This window comes from Mustelus asterias, chromosome 24 (assembly GCF_964213995.1).
Source record: "Mustelus asterias chromosome 24, sMusAst1.hap1.1, whole genome shotgun sequence".
In the NCBI taxonomy this organism is placed as follows: Eukaryota; Metazoa; Chordata; class Chondrichthyes; order Carcharhiniformes; family Triakidae; genus Mustelus; species Mustelus asterias.
The window spans coordinates 12,318,901-12,342,859 of record NC_135824.1 but is presented as its reverse complement, the minus strand read 5'-3'; the positions used below and the strand labels follow the sequence as shown (position 1 = coordinate 12,342,859).

Sequence of the window (23,959 nt, the reverse complement as noted above, 5' to 3'; positions counted from 1 at the left end):
ATAACTGGAAGTTTGTATATTTTCTTAAAAGTTACCCATCACTGCGGAGAAAAATGCTGTATTAAAATTTATTGCAGCATTGCCTACACAACATATTATGCACTGGAATTTTGAACTGGAAAACTCCTTGCTGCCCAAGGCTCCCTCTATCAACTTGCTTAAAGCCCAAGCTTGCCAACACATGGTCACTTTCTGACTCACCCAATCTTCTCTAATCTCTTCAGTCTTGAGTGTATTCTATAAAAAAAAGTCTTTAAAAAGTGTAGTGCAGTGTATTTGTATTGAAATATAAAGCCAAATTAGAAATCATACATATGTTCCATTTCTGTCCTGGATTGATGAGTTGATTCATAACTTCTATATTCTTATCTGAGGTTCTACTACATTAACTAATCTGTACTATAAAGTCTGTAATTTAGTCCTTAAATGCATAAGACCCACTAAATATACTGTCTTTGACTATAGTTCTTTGATTTACCCGAACCTTTGATACAGCATGCATTGCTTACTCACAATTACAGGCTGTGATTTTATTTAGAGGCCAAAATGTTATGTAAAAAATAGATCCAACACAGCATAAGAGGTACAGAAGGACAATTAACTAGCAGAATTTTAAAATCTGTGTCTGCAATTTATTTTAGAACTTGCTCTCAATAACGAATCAACAAATCGATGTATAAAGCGTGATGATTAACTCTCCACTTGCCTTGGTGAGTGAAGCTCCAACACTCAAGAAGCTTGACACCATCCAGGACAAAGAAGCCTGCTTGACTGGCACGCCACTTACCACCTCCAACATTCACTCTATTTACCACCAACAGATGATGGCAGCAGTGTGTACCATCAAAAGGTACACTGCAGCAACTCACCAAGGCTCCTTCAGCAGCACCTTCCAAAGATGTGACCTCTAATACTTAGCAGGACAACGGTAGCACCAAGGGAACACCATCAGTTGCAAGTTCCCCACCAAGTTACACACCACCCCGACTTGGAACAATATCACCATTCTTTCACTGTCGCTCAGTGAAAATGCTGGAACTTACTCCCTAACACCACTGAGTGCACTGACGCCACATGGACTGCAGCAGTTCAAGAAGGTGGCTCAACATCACCTTCTCAAGGGCAATTAGGGATCGACAACAAATGTTGGCCCAGCCAGCAAGACCCACATCCCTTGAAAGAATAAAAATCACAACTTTAAGCCAGCAATTATTCACTATAAAATTCAGATTCCTATGAGAAACACATGCATCATAAAACAATTTCAGTTTTTTTCCCTCTTCTCCTGAAGAAACAAGGGTGTAGTTTCAGGCTTCTGGAAGCCGTATGGTTCCTTCTACAAAGCACTATTCATTATGCCTGGCCTTAAACACAAATGTCAAGTTTGCTATTGAAGCCCTGACCTTTTCCTTACCTGATACACTTGGCCAGTGTTTGTTGAGTTATGTCACAGAAAAGGAGGATGCTTTGTTTTCTTTCATTCCTATCTTTCAGTCATAGCCGGAGAGTCACCTTCAAAAACTATTTTCTCACTAGATGTTTGCTCTGGTGTCCCCAAGGATCTGTGGCCCCCTCCTGTTTCGCAAATACATGCCATCAGCCAGCAACATCGTCCAAAATGTTAATTTGCATATACACGCTGATGACACCCATTTCTACCTTACCTCAACCCTCCACTGTAATTGCCAAAACCACTTGTCCGACATCCACTATAAGACAAGTAGACATTTCCTTAAACTATTATGATCAAAGCCATTGGGTTGGATTCTCTGACCTCGCTCGCAGCCAGGATTCTCCCATCCTGCTGCAGTGAACAGAGATTTGGCTGAGCACCAAAATCTCCATCCTCGCTGGCAGTGGCAGCAGGGCGTGCATGGCCGGAGAATTCTGGATTTGGTCTTCAGTACCTGCTACAATTTCTGTTCCTTAGCATCATCTCTGTTGCTTGGCTACTGATTCCATCCCTCTCCATGGCAACTGTGTGTGGCTGAACCACTGTTTACAATCTTGTTCTTATATTTGACCCCCAAAACAGCTTCTGGCTACACACTAAGATCATCTATTTCTACCTCTGTAACATTGCCAACTAACACCCACCATCCACCTCAACTCATCTGCTGCTGAGACCCTAAATTATATCTTTATTAGTCCTCTAGTCTCAACTTTTCTAATGCACTCCTGACCATTCTTTTGCATTTTACGCTCTATAAACTTGAGGTCATACAAAATTTCCTCCAGCTTTACAACCCTTCAAGATACCTGCCCACCTCCAGTTTCAGCTTCGTGCACACCCCCGATTTTAAATCACTCCAACACTGATGGCCGTGTCTTCAGCTGCCAAGCTCCTGAACTCTGGAGTTCCCTCTCTACCTCTCTAGCCTCCTTTACAACACTCTTTTTAACGTACCTCTTTGACAAGCTTTTGGTCATTTGCCTCAATGTGCCATGTGACTTGGTGCTAAATTTTGATGGATAACTCTCCTGTTTTGTATAATAATTTCCGATTAGCATCGAAAAGAGATGGCCCATAGGAATTAGAAAAATTTAATGCATAGCTATGTGCTCTTGAAAACTGCACTGAAACGTCTGATCGCCGGAGCTGCTCGAGTCTTGCATTGAAAGATGAGAAGCTAAGTTCCTAAGGTAAGTGGATGGGTTAGGGGGTGGGGGAAGAGAAATTGGCCTCGGTGTTTACAGCATGTACCCAGAAATTAGAAGATGTTTAAAGTTTTCTAACTTTTTTGGGATAACTATTGGTGTAATCCTGGCAGAACTATCCAAAGTTAGCAAATTAAATTGCATTTTCTGATGGTTTCCAGAAGAAGTTAGCACTTGTGGGCAAATGCTGTGCAAACCCTTAGCTGTAAAGTTCCAGATGGATTCCTCAGCACATCCTTGAGGTACTCCCCAAAATCCAATGCTGGGGAGCTCGGAAATTACAGCCCATGTTTTATTATGTTAAAGGCGTTATATACATGTTATTGCTGTTCTCTAGTTATAGACTACTGAAGTCAATTATCTTTGCTGAACAATTGGGCATTGTATCTGGTCTGCTTGGCTCAGTATCACACTGCATGCTTCATTTAGCCTTGCAGAATCAATTTAGCATTTCAAGCTTATTTTATTGCACACTGGAATGAATATATGTACATATTGCACGTTGAAACAACTCACCGCAATGCACTGTAGCCTTGACAAACACTGATGCAACAAAGCACCTTCTCCTGATTTGTTCGATTCTCTCCAAGGTATTTGCAAACAATGTTTCCACCCAGACTGAAACCCACAACGACCAGCTGGGTCTGAGGGAAGGTTTTCTTTATGTAATTTACCATGGCACCAAACTCCCATGTACAACCTATAAAGAAAATACCAGTTAACTTTCAAAGTACAAAAATGAAGTGCCAAAATAACTGAAGAGAAAACAGATTTTGCAACAATTTATTCTAACACTTAAATCCACATTAATTCCATTCCACCCGAGTTCTTCTACAGATTCTACCACCTGCACCCTGGCAATCTTGAGAGGCGCAAGTAATATTCTGAAACAGGTTAGAAACGTATCCATTGAAGGAAACAAATTAATTGTCAGAAATATAACATTGCTCGAGTTGGGAATCACTTAAGGGGCTTTTGATTCTACTTACTTTAGGTGACCTTACAAAAACACACCAGCAACAGCTTATGTCCAATCTTCCAGTGTTGTACTAAAATTGGAAGCTGCACACAGCATGCCCTAGTTTTGCAGACCAGATCATACCCACATTAATATTCAGCAAATACTTTTCCCGTCAGTAATAGGTCAAAGATTTCCAATTCCAGATTGAAGGCTGTGCTGTCAAGAAGGGGCAGTTTAGACAAGGGCAGATTCTACAGATATTAACTGGTAACACATGATAATCAGCCATAGTCCACCCATAGGCACTCCTCTCTCTGTTAGAATGATAAATGGTTATTAAGCTGAGAGACACCACTCCATATCAAGCATGGGAGGCATGCCTCATTGAAATACCATGAGTACAAGGTTTGAACCAACAGCAACACCAGTGGCACAATTCTGCACCACTCTGCCATCTGGTCAACTGATACCGACACACATGCAGTTGTTAAAATGTGAATGTAAAACAAACAAAGAACTCATAACCTACTGCAGGCAAAATTGTTCATATACTTTCTTCCAGTCATGAGCAACATGCCTACATCACAATACTGTCAGGCTTTTGCGAGTGCACTAGCAACTGATAGATAACTACTCATTTCAGTCATGTACGTATTTATTTAGCAGAAGGCTTAATGAGCTTTGGCTTACCAAAGAGGAGAACCCTTGGGGTGTTTCCTTGATTAAACTAATGGAAAGATGAGTTAGGTATACAGGATCATATTGTCCTGTGATATTAGAAATGGGAGGAGCTAGGTTTGTCACGAAGAAAAACAGCTGAGGGGGCTGCTTAAAGATAGCAGCCTTTAAGCAGCTCTCTCTACTACTAACTTTCCCTGGAAGCTCCAAAGCTGTTAAAGGTTAAAGCAAGTGTGCCTGGATTTGCTAACTATTTCTAAAGTAGGGTTTAAGTCTAGAAGAGAAGTATTGTTTAATTGGAACTGAATAATAATAAATTAGAAGTTAAGAGTTGTTTCTTTTCACGTTTAAAGATTGTTCAAGAGTTAAACTGTTTCATTTTGAGAGAGTTATACTTCATAAAATCGGCACGGTAGCACAGTGGTTAGCACTGCTGCTTCACAGCTCCAGGATCCCGGGTTCGATTCCCGGCTCGGGTCACTGTCTGTGTGGAGTTTGCACATTCTCCTCGTGTCTGCGTGGGTTTCCTCCGGGTGCTCCGGTTTCCTCCCACAGTCCAAAGATGTGCGGGTTAGGTTGATTGGCCAGGTTAAAAATTGTCCCTTAGAGTCCTGGGATGCGTAGGTTAGAGGGATTAGTGGGTAAAATATGTGGGGGGAGGGCCTGGGTGGGATTGTGGTCGGTGCAGACTCGATGGGCCGAATGGCCTCCTTCTGCACTGTAGGGTTTCTATGTTCTATGTAAAATCATAGAAACCCTACAGTGCAGAAAGAGGCCATTTGGCCCATCAAGTCTGCACCGACCACAATCCCACCCAGGCCCTACCCCCATATCCCTACATATTTACCCACTAATCCCTCTAACCTACGCATCTCAGGGCATTAAGGGGCAATTTTTAGCATGGCCAATCAACCTAACCCGCACATCTTTGGACTGTGGGAGGAAACCGGAGTACCCGGAGGAAACCCACGCAGACACGAGGAGAATGTGCAAACTCCACACAGACAGTGACCCAAGCCGGGAATCGAATCCAGGTCCTTGGAGCTGTGAAGCAGCAGTGCTAACCACTGTGCTCCCGTGCCGCCCTTAAAGTGTGTTATGAATAAAGTTTGTTTTGTTACAAAAGATCTCTAATTTGTCAGTGGAATTACTCCTGGAGTAAAGCACCCTTTCTTCACATTTATGCCAAAATAGAAAAATTGTTGGGATCTAGTCTGGCTTCAAAATATACCTTGGGGTTTCTGATCTGGCACCTTAACAACAGAGATGAGGAAGAATTTCTTCTGAGGGTAGCGAATCTGGAATTTTTTAAACCACAGAGGGCTGTGGGGGTTGGGTCTTTAGGTACATTCAAGGCTGAGAGAGACATATTTTTAATCAGTAAGGGAATCAAGAGTTATGGGAATAAGGCAGGAAAGTGGAGTTGAGGATTATCATTTTATATCAGTCATGATCTCATTGAATGGCGGAGTAGACTTAAAAGGCCAAATGGCAAATTTCTGCTCCTATCTCTTTTCTTCAGAGGGGTACTGGAAAATCTCTGTTCTCGCTCAAATACTCTTAAGGGAACTCAAAATGATTTTAGATGGAGAAGACTATTTGGTTTGTTTTGGTTCATCCATACAGAAGGACTCAGTGATCTTTTCTCCATGTACATCTTTATCCTCCATTCGAACAGGAAGATGGATCATCAAAGTATCGTATTTAAAGAATAGGATTACAACCATGATCCAGAGGTGACAGTACAGCCAATTATTGCATATATGAAAGGAATAATTTGATTAAGGACAACTTGTATTGCTGAGATTCAAAAACATTTTCCTCAAGTCGTGAACTCTTCTCATCTAGTTAATCTGATCATTTTTTAAAAAAGGACTTAGAACCCAGCCAAGGCACTTGGATCAGGACACCTTCAGATAACGGGGGAAATCAAATGCCAATATCAGTTGCTGAGATTTGAAAACCAGATAATTAGAGGAAGGGAAGAATGAATAAAGTAGAGTTCCAAATTTTTGAGTTCTAGTAAAGAGCAGAAGCCATATGGTGCAACATGAGATTTAGGTTTTTTTTAGGTCAGAGGGGTGCAGGGAGAAGTACATAACACATTCAGTGCCATTTCTTTAGCAAATGATCTATTACCAAAGCATTCAGCTGTCATTGCGAGAAGGAATTAAAGGAATTACTAAGAACTTATATGCTTACAGTTTTACTCCCACCCCCCCACAGCAATAAGAGGCAATTCTGAACTATGGCAGGAGAATCAAGGGTGTTCTGCCCTTACCTACATATTGGAAATAGAAATATTTGGGTGCACCAGGCCTGTAGGGATGGGATTCACCAAACACTGGTGGATTCAGAACAGATTCATGTACTTTTGTGGCCAATTTCTTTCCATCTCTTCCAAGTCTACCTATGATGTAGCACAATTTCAGAAATGGCCAGTTCTTGCCGACGTATCTATTTTTGAAAGGAGTGTAGTTGACCGTCACTGTGACCAAAGAGCTATACAAAATATAATTTACTGCATAAGACGCGCATGTGTTCTAAATTTGTAACAAAATCAAAGGGTTCTGATGGCAAACTATTCAAGGCTTTGTAGTTTATATCAGAGTCTTAAAATCATCTAGAAGCTTTGTAACCGAATTAAAGTGCAATGTGTTCATAGCTGATAACTTTGATTTAAGTATGATAATTTTATTTGATCTCATGCCCATCCATCAGCATTGTGTTAGACTGCTGTATGTTTACATGTAATTGTTCTGTTGGCATCTGTAATAGAAATCAGTGTATTTTTGCAGAATGGGAGTGAAGGCGGGGGGGGTGGGGTGCGCATAGATGAGAGCTAAAATTTCTGAAAATTATCAATTTTTCTGGGGGAGCGGGCAGAAGACCCAAATTGGAATTGCACTGCAACTTCAAAAACAGGAGTTTTCTCGCCCAACTCTAATCAGAAGGTCCACTGACCACAATAGAACTACGTCAATTTAATTATTCACCTGTTAAGAGATATTTGATAAGCATTTGGCTAAATGAATCTAGACAATGCACGAGCAGGCTATTGAAATGTTAATTTTAATTTTTAAAAAGCAGGAAAAGGTATAAATCACTTCCAAGAAACAAAAGAAGCTGACAGGACTTTGAAATGCAGAAATATCTGCAGCGAACAAAATTAGAAATTAAATATGCTTCAGACATAAGAGATAGAGCATTCCTCTTCCATTCAACCATATGCTCTACATCCATGTTAATTTTTAAGCCAGTTCATTGTAAACAGTTGTTATCCATTTGATTAAAGAATAGTAGAGCTCAACATTGATCTTAGTAATATAATTCAGACATTAAGTTGGCCCTGGCAGTAGTATTAAAAATGTACAGGAAGACCAATGAATCAGCTGAAACTTGAACAATTGATGAATGTTAAACCTTTATATAATTAAGCTCAGCATCAAACAAAGTTCAAACAGATGCGAAACCAAAGGGGCTTTTCAACTGAAGAAGTGTTGCCAACAGTGCAGGCACTGTAATCAGATAACAGCAGACAACAAAATACACCTCCAGTGGCACTGAGGATTCAACTGATTTTGCATTCCCACAGCTGTTAAAGGCTTATAAAACACAGGGTTTTTCCTTTTCACTGGTAAGGCCAGCATCTATTGTCCATCCTTAATTGTTCTGGAGAAGGCAGTGGTGAGCCACCTTCTTAACTGTGGTGTAGGGTACGGAAATTCCATTGGCAATGCCTCTGCCATATCCTCCACATCCAAAGGGAGGACTGTCGCACAAACACTAGCAACCTTCTTGCAACCCAGCCCACAAACTCCTGAGAAACTAATTTCAATAGACTGGACACCTGTCTGGATGGCTGCAAACTGTCTCTTCCGCCAGTTCTTTTTTTCCTTAACTTTCAAATGGCAAGTGTTCCAGAGGAAGACAAAGAAAATACTTCAAAAGTCACCATGAAGCTCTCCTTAACGTGTGGCAACATTGAACTTAAACAATTGGGACGAGTTTACTACCATTTGTTCAGGATGGTGACAACTACATCAAGCTGCATATCATGCCTTTGAGTCTCAATGCCCTAATGATGATGCAGGGCAGCAGCAGAGAAGGAAAGAAAAGGAAGCAAATCATGCATATTGGATTCCACTACCTTGAGGGACATCCTGCCCTACGGGTTGAGAATTGGTCTGTTCAGTCACATGAAGACCACTGCAGAAGCTCATGACCCTATGGACGTCATCCTCGAATCAATGGACAGCTGACAACAACAGTGTAGAGCACATCCAACAGATAGTTAAGAAGTGTCTGGATTTTTACCCAGCAATGATGAACGGATGGTGATATTTCCAAGTCAGGAGGGGAACTTGCAAGCGATGGTGTTCCCTTTCACCTGCTGCTTTTTTTTTGTTCGGCACTGGAGATCACAAGTATGGAAGGTGCTGTTGTAGATTAGTCTTTCATGCATCGGTGATGCATGGGTTGAAGTTTTAAAAAGGGTTCTCAGTGTTCTCTTGGTGTCCATACACCTTATGAAGGCAATTCATATTTCCATTTGCACCAGTATCTATGTAGCCACCAGGCTCAGATGAGATCAAATTTGGCAGTAACCACATCCCCAATTCCTTCCAAAAAACACAAAGCACTTACATTCATAATATCATGGCCTTTTTACAATTGAAATTACTTGCAATCACATTAGATATTTATCACAAATGCAAAATTTCAAATTATTACAGTTCCCTGTTTGAAGTAAAATTGTTATGTTCCAGGAGAACTAAGTTTAAAAAAAGTGAAAGCTCAATAAAGAACCAAGGATCAGAATACAGGACACAAGATTGATTTTTTTTTAAACATTTGTGGGACATGGGCATCGCTGGTTGGCCAGCATTTGTTACCCATCCCTAGTCACCCTTGAACTGTGTGACTTGCTAGGCAATTTCAGAGGGCAGTTGAGAGTCATTGTCGTGGCTCTGGAGTCGCATATCGGATTATCCTATAATCTCCAGTCTTTTGAAGCCCAACAATTGGTTTCCAGCACAAAAGTAGGGAGCTTTGAAAATGAGGACAAGGACTGGACTTTAGGAGGATATAATTATAGTACAGTTTGGAAAGAGAATAAGATTACACATTTTAGGAGGAAAATGAGGAGTGGAAGTGAAAGGGTGTAAATCTAATGGTTGAAAGAGAAAATTCTTCGAGTGCCAATGGAGGTCGATAAAACCGTAAGTAACATTTAGGTTTTATAAATCAGATATGCAGTTCAAAGTAATGTTAAATCTGCACGACAGTCATCAGGCCAGATAATGTTGTACAGTTGAGGAAATTATAGAAAGTACACTAAAATTATAGTGACTGTTCAACACAGATTTATCAGGTTGATATCTGGGTTGAGAAGAGACTTGAGATACTGGGACAAATTCCACTGCAATAAACATTAAGAGGTTATGTAAACGGTTAAGGATTTTATAGGTTAAATAGGCTGAGATCATTGCAACTTTTCAAGTATTAATAAATATTTGCAGCATTGGGAATTAAAGAGCAAATGGGGGAAAGTGAAGGATGCATCACTTTAGGTTTGTCGAGCAGAGAGTTGGCATGGGCAAGGTAAACCAAATAACTTACTGTGCTGAGAGAGCTTTCATGATACCAACTGCTTACCTCCTTCCTCTTTCTACCTCCTCAATCACTCGCCTGGGACCACATGATTAAATATAAAACTTATCAAATAATATTTTTTTCAGTTTACATGGAGCGTGGAAACAAACTTACAGCAGGGAAAAAAAACACAATTTTTGACAAAACCCATACTGATTTAAATGAGAACGTTTCAACGACCAGAACACATGCACCACAGTTGGGAGCAGCACTGGGTATAAATATTCGGAGTGGTCTCCAACTTGGCAATTTTGAAAAGATGAATAGAATCTTTAGGAACATGAAATATAGACAGAGCTTTTGTCAACTTTGCTCTACTGCAAAGCATTATTGGTTCCTTGTTGAGCATCAAGACTCCATATCTAACATGAAGATATTAGTTTGCTTCTATTCCATTACACTATTTTTAATTGCTAACACATTCAACTGTTGCTGTTTCCACATCAGCTGTTAGAAGTGCTGCCTGCACATTAAACAAAGCCAGTTGAACTCTTCCCAAGAGGCTAGATAGCAAAAAAATGACAAGAAAGGAAGTGAACATAGACCATGGCTGATACACACTGTTAGCTCCTTCTATCAGAAAGCTCAACAACCAACACTGAAGATGGCGCTTACTTTAGATATTCAAAGGTGATCTCTGAACACTATCAAATTCATATCAATGGTACACACTTTCTTTTCCTGCACTTTTGTCCTGATTGTGCTCGTCAAGATACCTTCTGGCACCTCCTTTGAGCACCACTCCATGTACAGTATGAGTTTATACAAATGAGTACAGGCAGATTATTCCACTGTAGTAGTTGCAAGGATTGGGGACCACTAGTTAGTATAATAGTTTATTCACAAGCACATAAATATACAGAGCACTTTCACGATGTTAAAACTTCCAGCCGCAGGATTGAATCTGGCTGCAAAAGCCCACACTCTACACCAATCCCCACGCTCATACCCCATATGTGATCCGATCACATGACCCTCCCAATGTACGCCCCTTAAAGAGGCCAGTGACAACATCCACCATGGGAGAGCATTTCTCCTCGACAATGTTAGGACAATTGTAATTCATTGCCAAACTTGTGGTCATGCACTTCGCACCAGGACAAGAATCTGGTTTTTCTCCCCCTTCATGCTACAATGATAGCGGCCATTTTGCCAGCTGAGATCATCTCACCCAGAACAGATTAGGGATGGAACCTTGAAACTTCTGATCTGGATATCTTGGCTCTACACTGGAAATTACCAGTTGAACTACTGGCAAAGCCATGGGAAGATCCCGGTCACAGTTTTTAAAATCACTGATTCTGAGCAAATCGTCCCTCATCCAAAAATGATCTTAGCTTCACTGCACAATCCTTTCCTCAAAGCCTCTACCCAATAATGCAGTTGTTCCAAGGCACTGAGCTGTATAGCCTGCTGTGCAGCGCAAAACAGCAAACTCAGGACCTCTGTCCAATGTGCAGATGTGCTTGATTTGCCCGAGTAGCAGGTAGGAGCTGGGAATGGGGAGGGGAGGCGGTGGGGGAGGAGGGGGAGAGCAGGGGACTGAGGGGGAAGTGTTTGGAAAGAAAGGAAGAACAGTACCAACGTGAACTACAGCAGAGGGCAGTGGGGTGGGGTGAGGGAAGCAAGAAGGAGAACACAAATGAGTCACTCCATCAACTGGGAAGTAAAGGGAAAATTTGATTTTAAAAAATCAACTTAAGAATTTAACCAAACCAGAATTAATAGCAAATATTCACAAAACACTAACTTTTCCACAAGAAATGGAAAATACCTGCAAATGTTAATCATGTTAGACCTGGCACTGGAGGAACATGACTAGAAATTAAACAGCACAATGGCATACAAATCGTTAAGTCTTATCTGTGCTTTCATTGTGAAATACAAATCTCATTTTTGCAGTACCCTGCACTGTTGGAGTTAAGTAAACATGGTGTTAGCACTGTAATAAATGTGGGGCTTTCTGGCAAATGCAATGAGCCACTGAAAAGGTTAAACTACTTATTTTATTATTGCACAAATAATCTTGTGCACAGTAACAGAATGTTAACTGTACCATTAAAATCTAGCTTGAAAGACAAATAGGAATTAACATTAAATCTGTGGGAAAAATAGCACCATGACAATAGCACCTTCTGTCCAGTACACACAGTTCTCTCCACATGAAAATCTGCCTCTGCCTCTCAGCTACAAACCTATCAGTAAGACACAATGATGCAGCTATTTTAAACCTTCTTTCTTTGAGGTCGCTCCAATGTCATCACTGAAGGAAAGCAGCCATCAGAGTCTCCCAAAACTTTAAAAGGGGCACACCGAAATATCCTCAGAATTGGTTCAGGCACCAAAACCTCAAAAATGTGCTACTGGCAAAGCGGACATCATACTAGCTAGTTACATTTCACCAACCAGATGACTGGAAAAGCTCTCAATTTGAAGTTGCTGGCATCTGGCTTTCTTCCATGACTCAGGCTGTGACAACATCAGAATGGCCTCATGGCTAATTACACTCCTGAGGGGCAGCTTTAATATGTCACGGCCGCTATATAAATGCAAGTAAAATAAGCAAAATACTGCAGATGCTGAAATCCGAAACAAAAACAGAGGAATCTGGAAAAACTCAGCAGGTCTGACAGCACCTATCGTGAGAGAGAAACACAGTTAACGTTTCGAGTCATGGACCCTTTGTCGGAACTGAAAGGAAGGAAAATGTTAGAGTAAAAGAAACTGCAACAAAAAGTAGCAACTGTAAGAACAAATGGCAAATGGCCAGGTGTGAGGAGGAGGAGATGTTGTGCATTGAGGCTATACATGTATGGAATATTATTTTAAAAAAGGAAAAGAGAACGGGGGTGAGGGGGTGTTTAAGATGGAGGAGGAAGGTCAAAATATAAAGTTGCCAAACTCAACGTGGAGTCGCGAGGGCTGCAATGTGCCCGACCAGAAGATGAGATGTTGTTCCTCCAACTTGTGCTGGGCTTCACCACAGCATTGCAGCAGACCAAGGACACGGTTGGGCACATGCGGCAACTTTAGATTTTGACCTTTCTCCCCCATGTTAAATACCCCCTCTCCCTCTCACACCTGGCCATCTCTCATTTGTTCTTAAAGTTGCTACTTTTTGTTGCAGTTTCTTTTCCTCTAACATTTTCCCTCCTTTCATAGAAATCATAGAAACCCTACAGTGCAGAAGGAGGCCATTCGGCCCATCGAGTCTGCACCGACCACAATCCCACCCAGGCCCTACCCCCCACATATTTACCCACTAATCCCTCTAACCTACGCATCTCAGGGGCAATTTTAACCTGGCCAATCAACCTAACCCGCACATCTTTGGACTGTGGGAGGAAACCGGAGCACCCGGAGGAAACCCATGCAAACACGAGGAGAATGTGCAAACTCCACACAGACAGTGACCCGAGCCGGGAATCGAACCCGGGACCCTGGAGCTGTGAAGCAGCAGTGCTAACCACTGTGCTACCGTGCCGCTGTATCAGTTCTGACAAAGGGTCCACGACTCAAAACGTTGACTGTGTTTCTCTCCTAATAGAAGCTGGCAGACTGGCTGAGTTTTTCCAGCTTCCTCTGTTCTTGTTATGGAAATGCAAGTACAGTAGTTGTTATTGTTGAAGTGAAACAGGACTGAAATAACCAGTTTCTGCTGCAATGGAAAAATTACTTTATTATGGAACATTAGGACAAGTTTGTTTTACAAAAAACTGTTTAATTCTCCTGTAGCTATGTCCATTGCTATATAGTATACCCATGACCACCGTATGATAAATTTTTCTCCCACTCAAAAATTCAGAATGTAAACTTCCTTACCGTACGTAAACATACGAGGAGAAGTGAGCTCAATATTTGGCAATGCACCAAGGTGGTTGAGAACAGCACATCGGTAACCATGCTTCTGGGCGTAGTCAACAAATGTTCGTATATACTGCTTTTCACTGTGATTGGCTATCCCAGGGCAAATCACCATAGTAATATCCTCTAGCAAATATAGGATATAGCAGCATTAACACAAATAGTGAATTTCATTTCAAACATCAATTCACAATCATTTTATTCAATGTCTCAATTCTTAACACAAGATTCTTGTTTGAAATCAGGAAAGCCATTTGTTATAATCAACCTCTTTCAATTACACCACCTTAATTCCAAAGTCATTTCTGCAGAACTCATTTGGACTTTGATGCCCGTTACTGGTTAATAATTCCACAATTCTAGTTCCCTTTGAATGAAAATATTTTGCCCAATCTCCTTTCATATTCTAATTTCCTCCCAATGGCAATTTGAGGTGAGTAATAAATGCTGGCCTTGTCAGCAGCACCCACATTCTCTGAATTAATAAAGAAAACTTTCTTAGCTTTTAATGTGTTCTTGGTATTTGACTCTGCATCAATGAACAATTGGTCTCCTTCAACTTTATCAATCCCTCTGCAACCTTGTAAACCTAATGTCAACCTCCACTTTTCTAAAGCATACAAGCCTAACTTCATTAAACTTTCCTTATAAAATTTAATTTTGTTTTTCTTTTGAAACTTCTGTATTCTGGAGACAGATCTTGATTTGGCGACCAGAATTAGATCGTCCTCAAGATGGGTCTAATGCCTTGTACAGCATTGTACATCAGTCTAGCAGAAATATTCTATTTTCATGTAGAATGCAGAATGAGCTGAATACTGTCCTTACCTAATGTGAGCCTTTGAAAAGAGTTGGTGAGCAGCAAACAAGACCAGAAACCAATGCCAATTTCCCCATACTTTCCCCAAACCCAGCAGTGCAGAGAGCTGTATAACGCCTTTGCTGCAGGGGTCAGCTAAATAAACAAACTAGAAATTGAACCTGCCACCTTCCTGCTTTCACAACCATGTACAAAAGAAAAGGTGCGATGATACTGTGCCTTTATGAAATGTATTTGAGTCATGTTTCCATGCAGGATTTTTTAAAAACAGTTTGTTCTAACATCGGTGCCACTGGGTCACTGCACCAGCATAATTGCTCCTAAATGCTAGAATGTTTTTTAAATCTGGACTAATGTTATTCTGTTGTTTTTAGCATTTTCCCTTGGGTTTGCAGAGCAGGACTTGATTAGGTTGACAGAAAAATCTGATGACTGGGTGGAGCTGGGCCTACACAGAGAAATCAAGCTCAGTCTGCTGCTTGGGGTGTTTGGAGAGGGGTCACTTTCTCTATGCCTCTTTATCTCGCTCTCTGGAGTTGGAGACTGGAATCTGTCAGGAAATATGTCTCTTTATCTGCGATTCTGCTGTTTGGGGGTGGATCCTTCTCTGGAAACTTTTGTATAGGAGTCAGAAGGCAAGTGCCTGTCTGGATCTGTGTCCAGGGGTGTTAAAAGGCTAGAAATCTAGCATCCATGTGGGCATCTGTTTCTGTGCGGATTTTTTAAAAAAGGATTTATGTCCAAGAGGTACTGTTGACACTGGAATTATACAGATAGCAATAGAGATAGTTAAGAATTTTACCTTCTCATGTTAAAGTATTTCCAATTGTTAACATTTGTGCTAATTATTTTTGTAATATTTTATTTGTGTTGTTAAAAGTAAAAGTTGTTTTGATAAAAACTTCCTAGTGGGTCAATTGAATCATACCTGGAGCGAAACGCCTTATATCAAAATCATAACAAGTTAAGGTCTCGGCTAACTTCATAATATATCTTGGAGTTTCTAGGTCTGGTCCTTAACAAAGGCAACACCAAGAAAGTTTTATTACAATAAACCTTAATCAATTTATATTCACCACAATGTCGTTTCACTTACCTCCAGTGTTATGCTCTGCCAAAGGCTCAAAAAGATCCCACGTAGCAGTCGCTCCATCAGGCATAGAGATATATTTGCGGAGACCATAGGGATGAGGCGAGCTTACACGTCCCATTTTACCATATAATGCAGTCTGTACATGTCCACTCTTTCCCCAGATCAGGGGTGGGATGTATCTATTTATTAAATCAGATTTCAAAAGTACTGGTTACATAAATTGACTTGCTAGTACATATCATTTATTCATCACTCTTCTTTCTTCCATTTCCATCCTGCCTACCCTCCAAATGGTCAGTTAGCTTGTTAGTGATGCAGAGCGACATCAACAGAGCGGGTTCAGTTCTCATACCGAAGCTATTCATGAAGGCTTGCCTTCTCAACCTTGCCCCTCACCTGAGGTACGGTGACCCTCAGGTTAAATCACTACAGGTCAGCTCTCCACTTTGAGGGGCTATGCTCATCTGGGACTATGGTGACTTTTGGCATTCAAACCAAAGCCACAGGCTTCTGTAGCTAATGACACACTTAACCACTGATGTCTAATCAGATCTCTACCTTCTCTATCTCTCCAATCAAAGCAGCTGCGAGAGGAAACTCAACAAAGACCCTACAGCAGTAAAACTAAAACATTACACATGTTCTTATTTTTTAATATTTGTTTTTCTCCAGTTGCCACACACTAAATTTACAATTAATCTTTTACCCTGGTTCTCCCTCCTTTTACACTAGATGTCGGAGAGACCACAACTAGAATTTTGCATAGAGTTTTGGTATCCTTATTTAAAGTGGGATATACCTGCTGCATAGACTATTCAGAGACGGTTCATGAGGTGGATTCTTCAGGTGAAGGGGTTGAGAAGCGAGAAGGTTGGGCCTATACTCATTGGAGAACAAGTGGTAATCTTTTGAAATATATATGATTATGACAGGCTTGACAGGGTAGATGCTGAGATGTTGCTTCCCCTCATGGGAAATCTAGAACTAGGAAACGTCGTTAACAGAGCAAATGACTGACAATTCAAGACTGAGATGAGGGGGAATTTATTCACAAATAGTGTGAATCTTTGGATTTCACTACCATAACTCTCTGAATATATTCAAGGTTGAGCTAGATAGATTCTTGAAATATAGGGAAGTCAAAGCGTTATGGGGAACAAGCAAGAAAATGGAGTTGAGACCAAGATCAGGTCACCATGTTCTTATTTCTTATATTCTTAAACTGATTGCTCATTTCACTGGGAAAATTTTACATTCATTTAAATGCCGTACAACACTACTGTTGGTCCACAAAAAAATCTTTTCCTGTTAACTTGATTTACCACTTAGGCTGCAAGACTCTAAATTAAAAGCAAGACTGCAAAACAGTACAAATCCACCAAACAAAAGGGAAAAAATACTTGTTTTGTCAGAGAATGGACTTTGAGCCAAATTATAAAAGGTAATCAGTGACAATTAAGCTGATAAATGTTTTTTTTGTGGTCAAGACTTAGGAACTTTTTTGTATGCAATGTATGCAAAATTAATATCAGTTTTCTTTGGAAAAAAATCAGTGACTTAAGGTGTTTTATGTCAAGGAGCCCTTTTTTTTAAGAAGTGGAGAGGTTGTTTTGTATGATGGTTGCCTTTTATATGTACTATATTATAGATACTTCCCCTGTGACCAGACAACAATGAAGTCACATATCACTCAGGATGGGACGTGCTTTTCCAACTAATGACTGACAAATGAAAGCTTTTTTAACCTTCAAGTGAAGTGACTGACAGCATTCCTTATGTGTCAGTTTTTACATCATTTTCTACACTCTACCCATCCGGTTACTTGACATTTCAATCACACCTCCGGTACAATATCTAGAAACCGTGACACATTTAGTTTTTACATGAAACATTAGAATCAAGTTTTGGTATCAAGCGTCATTGTTGAGTCATCTAGAATTAGATCGCATGAACACTATGTCAGACTATTTTACACATAATTGCATTGGTCTTCTGGAGTTTTTAATTTGTGCTCCACTTCAAGGATATTATCCTCTACCTCGCTAAATAATAAATGCTGTATTACAAACTGTTGACAGAAGCAATGCAATTAAAGTTAATTTAATACACCAATGCAGCGCTGTCAACAGTTAGGTATTTCTTCTAATTTTATTTCTATTCAGTGTAAAATTAAGTAGGGTTGGCACATTGCAGTTACATCTTATAATGCCTTACTCATGGACAGCACAGTTACACTCAACTATTGTGAAAGTAGATTCTATTGCAATGTTAGGAGAGGGTTCTTATTTGATGGCTGCCGAATGTTTTTTAAAAATCTAAATAAAAAGTTTGAACTATAATTACTTTGGATCAATGTATAACCTAAGACCAGCTTCTGGGAGTCATTTTGCATTCCTTGTCATCACAGTGCAATCTATGGTTATGATTGATGACCCCGATTGAGAGATGTATCATAGAATCCCTACAGTGCAGAAGGAGGTCATTTAGCCCATCGAATCTGCACCAACTCTCTAAGAGAGCATGTTACCCAGGCCTATCCCTGCCCTATCCCAGCAACCCCATGTACTTGCCCTGCTAATCCCCTAACCTACACATCTTTGGACACCAGGGGCAATTTAACATGGCCAGTTCACCCAACCTGCACATCTTTGGATGGTGGGACAAAACCAGAGCACCCAGAGGAAACCAATGTAGACATGGGGAGAACGTGCAAATTCCACATGGACAGTCACCCATGGCCGGAATTGAACCCGGGTCCCAGGTGCAGTGAGGCAGCAGTGCTAACCACTGTGCCACCATGCTACCCCAAATTAAACAAAAACGGAAAATGCTAGAAATGTGGAATCAGCACCTAATAAGATGGTGATTTTCAGGTGGAGACTGAGTTTTGAAACCTGCTGCATATTCACAGCATTTTCTATTTCAAATTTTGGTCATTCCCCATTTATCTTTCCAGTTATATTAAATGATTAATCTGAAGATGCATTAAAAATCCTTTCCACTGATAGAAAAGCTGTACATCTGACCACTAAAACTATGGCTGATCACAACAGAAACAATACTGCACACATTAGAAGTGGGCTGGTAAACCACCACAGTAATTACACAGCCTGAGCTATCAAGGGTTAAGTCACTAAGAGCAGTATTAAAATATCATTGCACCTAAAAAAAATTTTTTAATATACAGGGTTTTAAAAAATTCAGGAAAAGGTCTTCATTACGTAATTTTAAGGTTAAACAGGAAATAATCTGGTACACTGCAAAATGCACAATTATCAGCAGATAAAATTAATGGAAAAGGATATTAAAAATTCAGTCAGCCATGTGAGACTGTGTTGAACAGTACTCAAAGATCACAAAGCTCAGTGAACTCCCTCCACCATAAAACCTGAACATAAATGGGGCAGAAGGTGAACAAGAAATCAAAGTTTCAGATTTTACAAGGTTCATTTGTAATGTTATGAAACCTTTACATTCTGAAACTTAAAAAGTAAACTTTTACAAGGTAGCACAAAAGAAAATCCGGAACCTGTAAATATTGTATGGTCTTAGAATAGAAAGAACAGACACCTTTAAGAGATCATGTTTCTCTGGAATGCAAGATTGAAAACTAGCTCCTACACTACTCAAATTGTGGAAAATGCAGGCATTAATTTTTTAAAATTAAAGGACACTACTGTAAAATGAGCAAGTACTATGATCAAGCTCATATTTGAGGGGGAACTGGTGTTAAAATTATAGATGAACAAATCTACTCTTGGGTTTTAGTAAAGTCAAATGGCAGCGATTCAAATTTTCATACTATGTCCACTTAATCTGTGAAACTGTACCTAATAGTACAATAACGAACTTGGTCCATGTAATCATGGGTCATTTCACTCTGTGCAACAGCAGATTTACAGGTCAGTCATTGCTAATTGGTAGTATTTTGAGGGAGTGAATGAACTCCATTTCACAGAAAATGTGTTGACTTAAATGCAATTTTACAAACAGTCTATTGGTCTGAAACATAAAAGCTTAGCAACAACACGTATATTTCAAGACAGTTCATACATTATTCACCCAAGTCCATTCAACCCAGAGTCTGGTCTAGGATTGGTTTTCATTTGTAAACGATTCTCTACATATCTAACATTGAACTACCACTGACAAAATGTTTTCCTTTTTTTGCAGCCAAAAATCAACCTGGAAAAGCAGTCCAAAACTCTCAATTATCTCTGCTTTCTTGCAAATCGCTCAACAAAATCCAGTGTAGTTAGCAATGCAAATGCAAAAGAAAATGCCCCTCTCTTGGACAGATTAAGTTGCCCCTTCTTTTTTACTTTTCACATGGTCCAAAATTTAAAGTCTTTCACATCGCAAAAGGAGACGATTTGGCTCAAATGGATTACATCAATTCAGCTGTTCGGAGATTGATATTTACAAAAGAAACAATTGTCTCAGGAAAAATAAAATATTTCATGTACACCAAGTCACTCTGAAGTACCATTCCAGACGTTTAGAAACATGACAGCCATTTTACACAAAAGGTCAAAAAAAAAGAATTAGATGAATGATTGATTTGTCGGTTTTTGAAGATATTGGTCAAAGAAAGAATGTTGCTCAGGGTACTGAAAGCTCCCTCGTCTTCGAAAATAAATCTGACCAAAAAGAAACAGGTTAAAGTTTATTTAGTGTCACAGGTAGGCTTACGTTAACACTGCGATGAAGTTAATGTGAAAATCCCCTCGGCGCCACACTCCGACACCTGTTTGGTTACACCAAGGGAGAATTTAGCATGGCCAATGCACCTAACCAGCACGTCTTTCAGACTGTGGGAGGAAACCAGAGCACCCGGATGAAACCCATGCAGACACGAGGAGAACGTGCAGACTCTGCATAGACAGTGACCCAAGCCAGGAATCGAACCCGAGTTCCGATGCCTTGAAGCAACAGTGCTAACCACTGTGCCACCGTGTTCATGTAGAGTAGACTAGCAGGCTGGTAGGTCCTCCTTTCAACACCTTACTTAAAAAATAGCCCCTCCCTCAGACAGTCCACTATTTCAGTGATGTACAAGAATGTTTGCCTAGATTGTGTGTTTGAACAGACAATTTCTGATGACAAATGAGTGTCTACAAGAGATGCAAATGTAGTGCACAAATAGTTTGGCTTTCTAAAAAAGGATTTAAAAAATTCTTTTTGCCATGTATCAATATGTTGGGCAGATTATTATCACAAGAGTGTCAAGGATTTTTTTTGGGGGGGGGGGGGGGGGGAGCAAGAACATGGACAATCGTATTGAATGGTGGAGCAGGCTCAAGGGCCAAATGGCCTACTCCAACTTCTTTTTCTTATGAACATATAGATAAAACCCAAGTATTTTGTACAAAAACTCTATACTGCTGCATTAATTCAAGTTGCACTCGAGTCCAAAGATCACATACACCTTACACAAGCTTCAGCTATTCTCTGTACAAATAAACATTGCTTACAACACTGCCCAGGTGAAACCATTACATCATTCACATAAAACAATGATTCCACAGGATATTCTGTTAGTGACTTCTGAAAAATTTAGCATAGAAAGTAAAGAGAAGCATCACAATGGATAATTCCTGGATGCCAAATGATCAATTAACCAGCTATGCAAGTAAACACAAAGAACAAAGAACAGTACAGCACAGGAAACAGGCCCTTCGGCCCTCCAAGCCTGTGCCGCTCCTTGGTCCAACTAGACCAATCGTTTGTATCCCTCCATTCCCAGGCTGCTCATGTGACTATCCAGGTAAGTCTTAAACGATGTCAGCGTGCCTGCCTCCACCACCCTACTTGGCAGCGCATTCCAGGCCCCCACCACCCTCTGTGTAAAAAACGTCCCTCTGATATCTGAGTTATACTTCGCCCCTCTCACCTTGAGCCCGTGACCTCTCGTGATCGTCACCTCCGACCTGGGAAAAAGCTTCCCACTGTTCACCCTATCTATCCCCTTCATAATCTTGTACAACTCTATTAGATCTCCCCTCATTCTCCGTCTTTCCAAGGAGAACAACCCCAGTCTACCCAATCTCTCCTCATAGCTAAGACCCTCCATACCAGGCAACATCCTGGTAAACCTTCTCTGCACTCTCTCCAACGCCTCCACGTCCTTCTGGTAGTGCGGCGACCAGAACTGGACGCAGTACTCCAAATGTGGCCTAACCAGCGTTCTATACAGCTGCATCATCAGACTCCAGCTTTTATACTCCATACCCCGTCCTATAAAGGCAAGCATACCATATGCCTTCTTTACCACCTTCTCCACCTGTGTTGCCACCTTCAAGGATTTGTGGACTTGCACACCTAGGTCCCTGTGTTTCTATACTCCTGATGACTCTGCCATTTATTGTATAACTCCTCCCTACATTATTTCTTCCAAAATGCATCACTTCGCATTTATCCGGATTAAACTCCATCTGCCACCTCTCCGCCCAATTTTCCAGCCTATCTATATCCTGCTGTATTGCCCGACAATGCTCTTCGCTATCTGCAAGTCCAGCCATCTTCGTGTCATCCGCAAACTTGCTGATTACACCAGTTACACCTTCTTCCAAATCATTTATATATATCACACAAATAGCAGAGGTCCCAGTACAGAGCCCTGCGGAACACCACTGGTCACAGACCTCCAGCCGGAAAAAGACCCTTCGACCACTACCCTCTGTCTCCTATGGCCAAGCCAGTTCTCCACCCATCTAGCCACTTCTCCTTGTATCCCATGAGCCTTAACCTTCTTAACCAACCTGCCATGTGGGACTTTGTCAAATGCCTTACTGAAATCCATATAGACGACATCCACGGCCCTTCCTTCATCAACCGTTTTTGTCACTTCCTCAAAAAACTCCACCAAATTTGTAAGGCACGACCTCCCTCTTACAAAACCATGCTGTCTGTCACTAATGAGATTGTTCCGTTCTAAATGCACATACATCCTGTCTCTAAGAATCCTCTCCAACAACTTCCCTACCACGGACGTCAAGCTCACCGGCCTATAATTTCCTGGGTTATCCCTGCTACCCTTCTTAAACAACGGGACCACATTCGCTATCCTCCAATCCTCAGGGACCTCACCCGTGTCCAAAGAAGCGACAAAGATTTCCATCAGAGGCCCAGCAATTTCATCTCTCGTCTCCCTGAGCAGTCGAGGATAGATGCCATCAGGCCCTGGGGCTTTGTCAGTTTTAATGTTCCCTAAAAAACCTAACACTTTCTCTCTTGTAATGGAGATTTTCTCTAACGGGTCAACACCTCCCTCCGAGACACTCCCGGTTAACACGCCCCTCTCCTTCGTGAATACCGATGCAAAGTATTCATTTAGGATCTCCCCTATTCCCTTGGGTTCTAAGCATAATTCCCCTCCTTTGTCCCCGAGAGGTCCGATTTTCTCCCTGACAACTCTTTTGTTCCTAACGTATGAATAGAATGCCTTAGGATTCTCCTTAATCCTGCCTGCCAAGAACATCTCGTGACCTCTTTTTGCCCTTCTAACTCCCCGTTTGAGTTCTTTCCTACTCTCTCTGTATTCCTCCAGAGCTCCATCTGTTTTCAGTTGCCTGGACTTAATGTACGCCTCCCTTTTCATTTTAATCAGATCCTCAATTTCCCTGGTTATCCACGGCTCTCGAATCCTACCTTTCCTTTTTACAGGCACATGCCTATCCTGCAGCCTTATCAATAGTTCCTTAAAAGACTCCCACATGCCAGACGCGGACTTATCCTCGAACATCCTCTCCCAATCAACATCCACCAATTCCTGCCTAATCCGGCTATAGTTAGCCTTCCCCCAATTTAGCACCCTGCCCGTAGGACAGCACTCATCCTTGTCCATTACTATCCTAAAGTTAACAGAGTTGTGGTCACTATTTGCCACATGTTCCCCTACCGAAACTTTGACGACCTGACCGGGCTCATTTCCCAGAACTAGGTCCAGTATAGCCCCCTCTCTAGTTGGGCTATCTACATACTGTTCCAAAGAACCTTCCAGTACGCATTTTACAAATTCCTCCCCGTCCGGACCCCCAGCTCTAAGCACTTTCCAGTCTGTGCCAGGGAAATTAAAGTCCCCCACTACAACAACCCTATTTTTTCTGCACCTATCCAGAATCTCCTGACATATCCTTTCCTCCACTTCCCGTGGGCTGTTGGGTGGTCTGTAGTACACCCCCAGCATAGTGACTGCACCCTTCCTGTTTCTGAGTTCCACCCACAGCGA

The 23,959-nt window shown here is 41.1% G+C and overlaps 1 protein-coding gene across 2 annotated transcripts in view; it reads right to left on the bottom strand.

The window, feature by feature from the left end:
• Positions 1 to 23,959, bottom strand: part of LOC144511209 (monoacylglycerol lipase ABHD2-like) — a 77,841-nt gene that overhangs the window by 30,721 nt on the left and 23,161 nt on the right. For both annotated transcript variants that reach the window (XM_078241301.1, XM_078241302.1), the window contains exons 4-6: positions 15,733 to 15,908; positions 13,775 to 13,942; positions 3,175 to 3,358 (exon numbers count right to left, since the gene is read on the bottom strand). In XM_078241301.1, the coding sequence (XP_078097427.1) occupies positions 3,175 to 3,358; positions 13,775 to 13,942; positions 15,733 to 15,908 (528 nt within the window). The remainder of the gene's footprint in view (positions 1 to 3,174; positions 3,359 to 13,774; positions 13,943 to 15,732; positions 15,909 to 23,959) is intronic.